The sequence below is a fragment of the Mesoplodon bidens genome, assembly GCF_964165515.1.
Source record: "Mesoplodon bidens genome assembly, chromosome: 3".
In the NCBI taxonomy this organism is placed as follows: domain Eukaryota; kingdom Metazoa; phylum Chordata; class Mammalia; order Artiodactyla; family Ziphiidae; genus Mesoplodon; species Mesoplodon bidens.
This window is the reverse complement of record NC_138178.1, coordinates 95,246,326-95,259,497: the sequence shown is the minus strand read 5'-3', so window position 1 is coordinate 95,259,497 and position 13,172 is coordinate 95,246,326. Positions and strand designations below refer to the sequence as shown.

At 43.0% G+C, this 13,172-nt stretch overlaps 1 protein-coding gene across 2 annotated transcripts in view; it reads right to left on the bottom strand.

The window, feature by feature from the left end:
- GPR176 (G protein-coupled receptor 176) overlaps positions 1-11,577 on the bottom strand; it is a 97,262-nt gene extending 85,685 nt beyond the window's left edge. For both annotated transcript variants that reach the window (XM_081227115.1, XM_081227116.1), the window contains exon 1: positions 11,159-11,577. In XM_081227115.1, coding sequence (XP_081083241.1) covers positions 11,159-11,330 — 172 coding nt within the window. In that variant the 5' untranslated portion in view covers positions 11,331-11,577. The remainder of the gene's footprint in view (positions 1-11,158) is intronic.
- Between the last annotated feature and the right edge of the window lie 1,595 nt (positions 11,578-13,172).

The window sequence follows — 13,172 nt, the reverse complement described above, 5'->3', positions numbered from 1 at the left end:
TTAAACTAACACAAATCAAAACTGCATAATTGGGCTTCCCTGGTGGCGCAGCGGTTGAGAGTCCGCCTGCCGATGCAGGGGACACGGGTTTGTGCCCTGGTCCGGGAAGATGCCACATGCCGCGGAGCGGCTGGGACCGTGAGCCATGGCCGCTGAGCCTGCGCGTCCGGAGCCTGTGCTCCACAACGGGAGAGGCTGCAACAGTGAGCCATGGCCGCTGAGCCCGCGCGTCCGGAGCCTGTGCTCCACAACGGGAGAGGCTGCAACAGTGAGAGGCCCGCGTACCGCAAAAAAAAAAAAAAAAAAAAAAAAAACCTGCATAATTAATTAAGTCCTGCAATTACTAATTGGCCTAAGTCTAGGAAAAGGAGTCATCCAGGAGATAATCAGTTACACAACAGGTATAGCACTAGTTCAAGTATAATGGTTAAAACTAGGTTTAAGACTATTTTGGTTAAAAATCCCAAGTGTGCCCCCAACCTCTATCCTATTAACCCTCAAAGTTGTGGGTTCTGCATTTGACCTAGGAGCTACATTCTCAGACACCCAGGAACTATGGGATTAAAAGGAAAGAGAAACAGTTTTAATGTTTTATGAGTGTAAAGTAACAAAAACACAAATTTTACTCACTCATCCATTCAATAAAAATTTATGGAAGTCCCACACTGTTTATCAGAAACAGGTATTTTAATATACATGGGTTTCAACACTCTTCTTTTGAAAACTCCCACTTAACTTTAGACTGCTCTACACTCCCCAGGTAACCCGCCCCCCACAAAACAGGGATTCCATTCTTCATATCCAACTTGAATCTGTATATCATAAATATTCTATTCTAATATTTTGTAATCAGGTAGTTCTTCCATAAATAAATTTTTAAAAATATGCTACTACTAACCCTAATTTATGTTGACCCAAATGTTTGATTCTCTGAAGATAGTTTTCTTACTTTTTAGTTTTGCCTAGGGTAAATCCTTACTTCTAAATTTCACCTAGAGTCACTCATGCTTTTCAGCCTGGCCAAAAATTCCTCTAAGTTTTTACACTTTATAACTGATAAAGATTTTCCGCCCAGCCAATCTGGAAGTTCCTCAACAATACAACGGTTTTCACAAAAGCTTCCAGTCACAACCAATCTAAATGGTGTGTTCAGAAAAATGACATGTAGTGAAACTCTTTGGTAAACTCTGCAGAAGAGATAATTTCAGAGACTTGGACACCCCAGAGAAAAACAAAGCCACATCTGCTTGTTCCCATTTTGAGACAAATTTCCTCCCTTTCTAAAAAATTCCACCCAGTAAAGTAAAAGGATATTTCTTGCAGAACCGTGAACATTTGGAGTTGAGACTTTAGCACCAAAAAGAAAAAAATTAATTAAAGATGAAAATTCCAGACAATAAATTAGTTGCTTTGTCTACCAGCATCAAAAATGTTCTACTATACCTTAACTGTCAACATATGCAGACATACCCCAGAGATACCGTGGGTTCAGTTCTGGACCAATGCAATCAAGGGAATACTGCAGTAAAGCGAGTCACATGGATTTTTTGGTTTCCCAGTACATATAAAAGTTATGTTTATACTATACTGTAGACTATTAAGTGTGCAATAGCATGTCTAGAAAAACAATGTACATACCTTAATTTTAAAAATACTTTATTGCCATATTTCAAATTTTTTCAACGGGTACATTTTATTCCAAACTCTTTTTAAAAATATCTACAAACTTTATTGTTCATACTACTTTACTAATTATACCTAATGGTGTTTGTAAAATAGTGTCTAAAAGAGAAAATCTATTTAATAGGTGTTCAGATATATTTAAAAAAATACTTCATTGCTAAAAAATTCTAACCATCACCTGAGCCTTCCAGCAAGCCATAATCTTTTTGCTGGTGAGGGTCTTGCCTCCATGTCGATGGCTGCTGACTGATCACGGTGGTGGTTGCTGAAGGCCGGGGGGCTGCAGCAATTTCTTACGACAAGACACAGTGAAGTTGGCCGCATAGATTGACTCTTCCTTTCATGAATGAGTTCTCTGTAGCATGTAATAATACCGTGTGATAGGATTTTACCCACAGAACTTCTTTCAAAACTGGAATCAATCCTCTCAAACCCTGCCACTGCTTTATCAACTAAGTTTGTGTGATATCCTAAATCCTTTGTTGTCATTTCAACAGTCTTCCTAGAATCTTCACCAGGAGTAACTTCCATCTCAGGTAACCACTTCCTTTGCTCATACATAAGAAGCAACTCTTCATTCATTAAAGTTTTATGATGAGATTGCAGCAACTCAATCACATCTTCAGGCTCCGTTTCTAATCCTAGTTCTCTTGCTATTTCCACCACAAATGCAAGCAGTTCCTCCACTGAAGTCTTGAACCCCTCAAAGCCATCCATGAGGCTTGGAATCAACTCCTTCTAAACTTCTGTTAATTGTTGTTATTTTGACTTCTCATTAATCACAAATGTTCTTAATGGCATCTAGAATGGTGAATCCTTTGCAGAAGGTTTCAATTTACTTTGCCCAGAACCATCAGAGGAATCACAATCCATGGCAGCTCTAACACTACAAAATGTATTTCTTAAATAAGACTTGAAAGTCTAAAGTACTTTTTTTTTTTTTTTTTTGTGGTACGAGGGCCTCTCACTGTTGTGGCCTCTCCCGTTGCGGAGCACAGGCTCCGGATGCACAGGTTCAGCGGCCATGGCTCACGCTGCAGAATGGATGTTGTGTTTGCAGGCATGAAAACAACATGAATCTCATTGGGCGACTAGGAGCCCAAGAGCTCATTGTCAATGAGCAGTAATATTTTAAAAGAAAACTTTTCTTCTGAGCAGTAGACCTCAACAGTGGGCTTAAAATATTCAGTACACAACATTGTAAAGCAATTATACTCCAATAAAAATTTAAGAAATAAAATAAAAAGATAGCTCCCCCCCCAAAAAATATTCAGTAAACCATGTTGTAAATAGATGTGCTGTCATTCAGGATTTGTTGTTCCATTTACAGAGCACAGGTAGAATAGATTTGGCATAATTCCTAAGGGCTCTAGGATTTTCAGAATGGTAAATGAGTATTGGCTTCAACTTCAAGTCATCAGCTGGATTAACCCCTAACAAGAGAGTCAGCCTGTTCTTTGAAGCCTGAAGCCAGGCATTGACTTCTCTCTAGCTGTGAAAGTCCTAGATGGCATCTTCTTCCAACCGAAGGCTGTTTTTTCTACATTGAAAATCTGTAGTTTAGAGTAGCCACTTTCATTCATTATCTTAGCTAGATCTTCTGCATAACTTACTGCAGCTTCTACATCAGCACTTGCTGCTTCGCCTTGCACTTTTATGTTATAGAGATGGCTTCTTTCCTTAAATCTCATGAACCAACCTCTGCTAGCTTCAAACTTTTCTTTTGCAGCTACCTCACCTCTCTCAGCCTTCATAGAATTGAATAAAGTTAGGGTCTTGCTCTGGATTAGGCTTTGGCTTAAGAGAATGCTGTGGCTGGTAAGATCGTCTATCCAAACAAAACTTTCTCCATATCAGCAATAAGGCTGCTTCTCTTTCTTACCATTTGTGTGTTCACTGGAGTAGCACTTCTAATTTCCTTCAAAAACTTTTCCTTTGCATTTACAACTTGGCTAATTGTTTGGCACAAGAGCCTTTTTTTTTTTTTTTTTTTTTGGCCTACTTCAGCATTCGGCATGCCTTCCTCACTGAGCTTAATCATCTAGCTTTTGATTTAAAGTGAGAGACATGCAACTCTTCCTTTCACTGGAGCACTTAGAGGCCAATGCAGGATTATTAACTGGCTTAATTTCAGTATTGCTGTGTCTCAGGGAATAGGGAGGCCTGAGGAGATGGGGAGAGACAGGAATGGCCAGGCAGTATAGTGGTCAGGACACACACAACATTATGGATTAAGTTTGCAGACTTACATGGGCACATTCGTGGCATCCCCAAACAATTAAAACAATAACATCAAAGATCACTGATCACCATAACAAATATTATAATAATAATGAAAAAGTTTGAAATGTTGCAAGAATTACCAAAATGTAACACACAGACATGAAGTGAACAAATGCTGTTGGAAAAATGGCACCAAAAGACTTGCTCAACACAGGGTTGCCACAACCTTCAGTTTGTAAAAAAAAAAAAACAACTCTATTATCTTTGAAGCATAATAAAGTGAAGCACAATAAAACAAGGTATACATGCAAAAGAATATTATAACATGATATAAACACTGCTCTGATTGGGGAGGGTTACATTTCTAATCCTAAACAAAGGAGTTCTGTATTTCCTTAGCACATGACCACAGACTAAGGTCCAGAACAAAACAGGATCAGATAAAAGAAAAATAAAACAGTGGACCAAACTTTAAATACGGCTTTCTGCTCCAATGAGCTCACTGCTGTAGAAACCTTTGTAAAGGTGAAATTGTTGCAATTATTCCTGGAGTTAGCTGCTTTAGATGACAGCAGTTCCTGTGAGAAACAATGTTAATGCAGAAGAGTTATGATGTAGCCAGATCATTTATTAACATCCTAGCAGTTACAAATGACAGAGCCCTAACAGAGACAAGGCACATTAGCACACATGAAAAGGGGCCTAATTGCTAGACTAGGTAGAAGAATCCAGGAAACACAGAAAAAGCTATTAACTGATTATATTTAAGTATGTCTCTATTAATACACTGGATAGGTCATTCATAACCGTGCCTCTGGGAAAGTCTGTTTCTAGATTTTGGTTTTGTTTTGTTTTTTTTGGCCACACTGCATGGCATGTGGGATCTCAGTTCCCTGAATAGGGATGGCACCCGTGCCCCCTGCATTGGAAGCACGGAGTCTTAACCACTGGACCGCCAGAGAAGTCTCTAGATCATGGGGTTTTTTTTGTTTTTTTTTTTTTGCGGTTCGTGGGCCTCTCACTGTTGTGGCCTCTCCTGTTGTGGAGCACAGGCTCCGGACGTGCAGGCTCAGCAGCCATGGCTCACGGGCCCAGCCGCTCTGGGGCACGTGGGATCTTCCCGGACCGGGGCACGAACCCGTGTCCCCTGCATCGGCAGGCGGACTCTCAACCACTGCGCCACCAGGGAAGCCCTAGATCATGTTTTTAAAGCACATAAAGTAAATTGCCAGTGGGGGAAAAGATTTATTTTCCTCTTACTTATTCCTGTCAAAGGTTTATGAAAATCCTTCAGTGGGACAATGGTAACAAAAGTTTTCACAGGATCAACAAGAGTGCCAAGACAATTCGATGGGAAAAGAAGTGTCTTTTCAACAAATGGTGCTGGGACACCTAGTTCACAGTATGTACAAAAATTAATGTACATGGGGCTTCCCTGGTGGCGCAGTGGTTTGGAGTCTGCCTGCCGATGCAGGGGACATGGGTTCATGCCCCGGTCTGGGAAGATCCCACATGCTGCGGAGCGGCTGGGCCTGTGAGCCATGGCTGCTGAGCCTGCGCGTCCGGAGCCTGTGCTCCGCAACGGGAGAGGCCACAACAGTGAGAGGCCCACATACCGCAAAAAAAAAAAAAAAAAAAAAAAAAAAAATTAATGTACATGGACCAAAGACCTAAATGTAAGAGCTAAAACTGTAAATCACTTAGAAGAAAGCGTAAGAGTAAATATTCATGACTTTTGATTAGGCAATGGTATCTTAGAAATGACACCAAAAGCACAAGCAACAGCAAAAAATTTTAGATAAATTGGACTTCATCAGAATTTAAAACTTTTGTGCTTCAAAGGACACCAGTAGGAAAATGAAAAGACAACCCACAAAATGGGAGAAAATATTTGCAAATCATGTATCATTAAGGGTCTAGTACCCAGAATACACAGTTGACCCTTGAACAACACAGATGTGAACTACGTGGGTCCACTTATATGCAGATTTTTTTTACACTAAATACGTACTACAGTACTACATGATCCATGGTTGGTTAATTCCACGGATGCTGGAACCATGAGTATAGAGGGCTGACTAAAGTTAACCTTGGATTTTTGACTGCCCAGAGGTCGACGGCCCTACCCCCTGCATTGCTGAAGGGTCAGCTGTAGAAGGAACTCTTACAACTCACTGACAGGAAGACAACCCAAGTTAAAAATGGGCAAAAGATCTAAACAAACATTTTTCCAAAGAAGATATGCAAATGGCCAATAAGAGCATGAAAAGATGCTCAACATCATTAGTCACTAGGAAAATGCAAATCAAAACCACAATGAGACACTACTTAACACCCACTAAGATGGCTATAACCAAAAAGACAAATAATAACAAACGTTGGCGAGGATGTGGAGAAATGAGAACCCTGATACAGTGTTGGTAGCAATAGAAAATGACAGTCACTTTGGAAAGCAGTCTGGCAGTTCCTAAAAAAAGATAAACTTAGAGTTACCATATGACCCAGAAGTTTCACTCTTGCTAAATACCCAAGATAATTGAAAGTATTATGTCCACACGAAAACTACACAAATGTTCAGAGCAGCATTACTAATAATAGCCAAAAAGTGGAAACAACCCAAATGTCCATCAATTGGTGAATGGATAAAGAAAAGGTGGTATATCCACACAATGGAATATTATTCAGCCACATAAAAGGAATGAAGTATCTGCTACAACATGAATGAACCTTGAAAACATTATGCTAAGTGAAAGAAGCCAATTACAAAGAACCACGGATTTTATGACTCCATACATAAGAAATGTCCAGTACAGGCAAATCCACTGAAACAGAAAGTAGATTAGTGGCTGGCTGGGGCTCAGGGTACTTAGGGAAAATGGGAAGCAACTACTAATGCGAATGTGATTTCTTTGGAGGGGGTGATAAAAATTTCCTGGGATTCCATAGTGGTGATTGTTATATAACTCTGTGAATATACTAAAAACCATTGACTTGTATACTATAATTGCCTGAAATGTGTAATATATGAATTTTAATCTCAAAGTTTTTTAAGTTTTCACAGAATTTAATTTCCAGAAGAATTGGAAAGTAGAAGCTGTCCATTGAAGGCCTAGAAAGGAGAAGCAAAGGGTTACCAAAAGTATTTCATTCAGATGGAGGCCAGACTGCTTTCCTGTGCTTAATGTATTACATTATAAAACATTGGGGTGGCAGAATGCATACAGCATATGGAAATCCATGGCAACATGAGGCAGTTTGAGTCAGTATATTAGGAGTTCATCTACCCAGGCTGATAACTACTGACCTCACCATTTCAAACTCCTTAGGTCAATTCAGGACACCTTATTCTTGATGTAGTCTACTACCTTTCTAGGCACACAGAAACAGAAAAAGCAGGTATAATAAGGCTGTTGATAGTTAATTATTGGCTATAATTATGGCTAACATATTATTTATATAATTATGAAAAATCATCCTTGTAATTATGGATTATGAGCACAAACTGGTGGTAACATTGTTCCTATCAAACATTTAACTAAGGAACTCCAAGAATTATCCAGCTGTTATCTGGTTAATTTCAACTAGTATCAAAAGTACAAGTATATTTCTCTGTCAAACCAGTACCATGAACACTGCTGGTGCCCAATATAATTTAGTTGAAATATTATAGACCACCATGAGCAAAAATGGTGTTTCTCCATATCACCTGTGAAATCAATTCAACAAGTAACCACCCCCCGCTTCTTTTGAAATGATTACTTCAATAACTGCCTCAAGGAACCAGACAACAGACAACTTGGACCTTTACTTGGGGTCATCAACTTCCCAAAGGTTCACTACAGACTATTGCTAAGGAAAGGGGACATAGGTTAAACACAGGGACCATACATACAGTGGTTTGGCAAGAGGAAGGCAGGCTGATTTCTCTATTTTAAAATAAATTTCAGGGTAGGAGACATACTTCTTGGCCGTTGTCTACAGTGCTGATTTTCTTTAAATAAGAGCAAATGCATTTATAAAAATCTCCTAAATGCCTCCAATGATGATAACAACAGATAACAGGCAATTTGTCCAGAAGGAGCTTAGAGGTAACAGACTAGGTCACAACCACTGACCTTTTTCAAGTCAAAGCACCAGAGAGGGGTCCAGCTTTCCAGGCACTTGGATTGTGAATCCAAAGACAGTGGGGAAAAAGAAAGAGAAAGATCAACTCTGAGGAGTTAAATGCAAAACATTTATTGGAAATGATGGTTCCAATTCTTTTTGAGTCCTTGATTTCACATCGTTCACTACTAAAAGTGGTGTGCGCCATATATTTATCAAAGGGCAATCGAAATTATTTGACTCTCTTTCAAAAGCCACGGTATATCTGAAGACATCCCAAGATTTTGCATAAAGAAGGAAGGCTGAGACGCTAACTCACACAAACCTTCAAAAGGCATTATTTGAACAATATTATACACAATTCTCGAGTTCCTTTTCAACACAGCAAATAACGTTCCCTATGGTTGGATATATTATAGTTATTAAAAGTTGTTGGGGGGCTTCCCTGGTGGCGCAGTGGTTGAGAGTCCGCCTGCCGATGCAGGGGAAACGGGTTTGTGCCCCGGTCCGGGAGGATCCCACATGCCGCGGAGCGGCTGGGCCTGTGAGCCGTGGCCACTGAGCCTGCGCGTCCGGAGCCAAGTTGTTGGGGATTTTCCCTCATACAGGGCACTAAAACACTTTTCAAAAAGAGCTGTAAGATGTCAACAGTACAAAGAAATTATTTTCACATAATAGTAGGCCTCTGGAAATCCCAATGAAAAATTCTATGTAGAGAATATGGGAAGTATGTTTGAATTTATGTAAAGGGAAAAAACTCATTTGTCCATGTTTGGGCACAGAGGAAACAAGTAGATTAAACCAGTGTCATATGCTATTCTAGACACTATTCCATCCTCCATTTACTTTTCAGCCTTCTAGATTCTTCCGGGATAATTTTTCTCTATTTTGGGGCTTCATGAAACTAGGCTTCCCAAGTTTATTTGCCTTGCAACTGACTTTGGAACATGGCTTTGGAACTTAAGCTCTGAGCCTCAATTGGCATTACCAGGATTTGATGACATAGATATGTCTGTGTGGGTCAAATCCTCAGAGAACAATGAATCAAGAATACCAGAAACAAGTGCACAGTGCAATGTTACGTAGTTAAGCTTTTAAGAAAACCAGAAATGCCTTTCAATTTTGCACAAGTTCTCTGACTTTTGACTTCTAGAAATTTAACCATATTTATACTTTTTCTGAAAATAAAAAGGAGCAAATGGAAGTCTCTTAGGAGGGCCTAAGTCGTGGGTAAGGGGGAATCCTGGCTAGGCCAAGTCAAGCATAGCCAAAGATCAAGGGCAAAAATCAGTCTCCTCTTTGAAGACATCCACAGAAGCAGTTTTTGCATGTCAATTAAAAGTGCCGTGTGGAAAAAGAGTTGAATTAAGGGCAGATTTACCTAGGAGTTCCTGAATCCAATGCAAGTTACCAGAATTGAAAGTACATGAGAAGCAGAACATTTGTTAAATGTGCACTATTTACTCTGCCCTGTATACACATGCTGTTCTACTTCAGTAGTACTCAAATTTTTAGAGTCAAACTGTGAGAAAATTTCTCCTGGCACCATCATTCTTCAGGGTTAAAGTTACCAATGGGAAAAACAAAACAAAACAACCAAACTCTCTCTCTTTCTCTCTCTCTCTCTCTCTTTATATATATATATATATATGCAGAATAAATGCAGCCACTTCTACTGCCTCCCCAATAATCTACTCTTTAAGTAAATGTGACAATACTAGAATTTAACTCTCAAAAATCTACGGTGCACTGTGCCTGGTACCCAATAGGTGTTCAGTGTTTGTTTGTTAAATGAATACTGAAAATATTTGGGACACAGGCTTTCGCTTTGTTAATGTGCATTTACATTCCACTCATAAAAACACATCATAACATACACACACAAATCTACACATAGCCCCACTGATGTCAACTCCTGAAAATGCCCTCATGACAAAAAATGGAAGATAAATATTATGCTAGAGCGGGACAGGATGATGACAATTAGAGAAGCTGCGAAAGGAAAACTCCAAACACAATTCTTCCATAGTCTTTTCTGTATTACATCGTGTTATTTATTCTTTTTCTCTTTCTTAAAATTGAAGTATATAGTTGATGTTTCATAGTCTTTTTGATGTCAGTTATCTTCGTTTCCATGATAATTCACAAGTGTCTACAAAAAAGTAATCTATTCCTTCTATGAAACTTTAGGACTGCTCTTGGCCATAATATCACACATAATTACAAACAATCTTTTTACATCCTTATAAATGGCACATCAGAGAATTCATATATTAAAGAAAGCCACATATTTACAAGTAATATGCAACATGTTCAACAAATCTCAACAAAAATGAATATTCATTGTATCATTTATCATTTAAATAGTAGCTACCAGAAGTACAAGTAATTCTCACACTAGTGGACATTTTTACTAACCACTCATTTCAGTCCGTTGATCTTTTCTTTCCCTAACAAGTATTCCTAAATTTGCTGTGTGTGGCGTTTTGTGTTTTTTATCCTGTCTTTATGCTGTACTTCAGAAAAAAAAAATAGGGAAAGAAGTAGATTGGGATTTGTTTTGTTTAGGGGTTTAAAAATATCTAAGGCAACATAGAGTTTAACTCCACAGGTTTGTTTACCAGCAGGTTGCTGTTCCGAAGAAGCCAGCCATTTAAAAAACGCGCAAAATAAGGCTCTCGCAAAAAAAAAAAATATATATATATATATATATACAGGGAATAGATGGGAGCGCAAAACACATCAGTCACCAGCAACAAAACAGAAGATTCGTTGCTCGCTATTTGTAAACAAGAGGTCGGGCCAGAGCTCCGCCCTGGCACCCGGGAGGTAAGGCATGTGATAGGAACAACCCCATGCCCATCCCGAAGCGTTCCGCGAGGGCCGCCTGGGGCCCAGGACCAGGCAACCCACCCTCCAGCCGGGACCAAGCCCTACCGGAATTCTGCTTCCAGCTTGGGGGCTGGAGTCGACCCTCCCTGCTTAACTTCCCTGCTGATACCCTGACATTCTTAAACCTCCTTCAACTATCTGCACTTTTGCCACGCACCCCGAAACCCACGGCGGCTCTGGCGACCCCCGATCCCGGCTCTCCGAGCCTGAGCCCTCGGGGAAGCCCACCCGGGAGGGGCCCCCGCGGGCGACTTACCGAGCAGCGAGCCTATGAAGATGACGACCTGCACGGTGGTGGTGAACTGACGGTACAGCTGCGCCTCGCCGAACTCCCCGAGCGCGCTGCGGTTGGCGCCCTCCGCCCCGGCGCCCGACGCGTTGCGCGGCTCGCTGGCGTTTCGGGAGATCCAGCTGCCGTTATGCCCCATGGCGAGGCTGGAGCTCCAGCTCCGTCTTAGCCCGCCCGTGCGCCCGCCTCGGACCTCCGCGCCACTCTCTCCTGCCTCGGGCGCGGAGGAACACGCGGGTGCCTGGTGGAGACCTGGTGAACCCGGAGCAGCCGCGGGTCCCCTCACGTCTTCACATCGCCAGCCCCGGCGCCCGGGAGGCGGGGAGCGGAGAGGGCGAGGCTTCGCCCCATGCCCGTTCCCTCCGGGGTCCCCGTCAGCAGCCACATGAAGGCGGCACGGTCAGAGCCCGCCGAGCGTCGTCCGTCCCTCCTCCCGCGTGGTCAGCGCGTCCAAGCCCACTCAGCAGAGAAACACAAGAGGCATTTGATGGTCAAGGAGGGCGCTCTCCGCTCCCGCCGCCCTCTTCAACCTCTGCTTCTGGCCACCCCCGGGGCAGCCCTCTCGAGTCCCCTCCGGCGGACGGGCTCAAGCCCCTCTCCTCAGAGGTCAGAGAATATTGGACTGCAGCCTTTTTTCAGTCCTGCTGGCTTCGAGGCTACGTGGCGATGGGAAACCCGGAAAATGCCCAAGTCAAATGCTCGGAGCCCCGAGGGTACCTGCTGGTCCCCACGCCGCCCATGGCCAGGGTGGAATGCCCCGAACCTCCCCAATAGCCTCGCCGTCAGCGCCCGACAGTCCCCCAAGACGCCCGCAAGGGCTTCTCCGGCCCAGCCCCTCGCTGAGGGTTCCGAACTCCTGCCTCGGCAGGGATGCAGGGACCTCGTTCCGCAGACTCTTTGCCTCTGCACGGCCCAGTGCCCCCTTTCCTGGCCCCGCTCCGGCCCTCGGCTGCAGGGAGAGAGCCTCCAGACTTTGTGGGGACACGAGAAGACACCCCTAGAAAGGAAGAGGCACTATCTGCGAGATCGCCAAACTGCCTGCGCGCGCTTGAAGTGGCTGGGGGCGCGTGGCCCGAGGGGCGATCACGTGACACGCGTGGCCCCGCCCCCACGCCCAGGCTGCCGTGGGCGGGGAGGGACGGCGCCATCTTGCCCCCCCCCACGATCGTGATAGCCAAGGCGGGGAGCGTGGGAGGGGCGGAGGATTCACGTCTGGCTGGCGTGGAGAAGCTCGCGGCTCCTCCGGGGCTTCGCCTAGTTTACTGCTGTCATTACTGCTCCTTATCTCGTCAGCTGGGGCTGCCTGAGGCTGATAATTCCACGTCGTTGGCACCTGGGCAAGGAGCCCAGTCTCCTCCGTCGGGCCTTGGGTGTAGCTGAAGCATTTAAGAAAGATGGGATTTAGAAATACAGTGCCCGGTTTCCTGGGCCTTTTCATTGATTCTCATTTCTAAAATGTACACAACACAACCCGGTCGGGTGGATTCTGGGAATGAAGAGCTGAGGGAGCAACTTCCTGCGGGCTGATGCGAACGGTTGGGAAGCTGCGATGAGCGAGTAAACAAGAAAAAATGGTAAAGAGAAGCCGAATGGGAAAAGGAACGGGTATGGATGGCATCCAGAGAGAGGATCAGGGGAAAAGAGAAAAGGAGAAATGAGAAGAAAAGACAACTAAAATTTTGCCTGGTTTGACCTTATGAGAACTGTCTCTTTTTAATGAGTGAAGGACACGGTAGAGGGCTTTGACAAATGGACTGGTAGGACTAGGTCCCATCACAATAACTCTTACGAATTGATTAAAATTACAGAGTTATTTCTTGGTTATCTCATGGCTGATCGTGCTACCATAGGGGTACTTCACTTTCCCTATTAACCCTTATTACTTATTCTTCTTGAAAGGGCAAAGGTCCATGTCTTGTACATCTTTGGATTCTCAAAATACCTGCACATAATTCTCTATGTAAGCAGGTATTTTGAACAT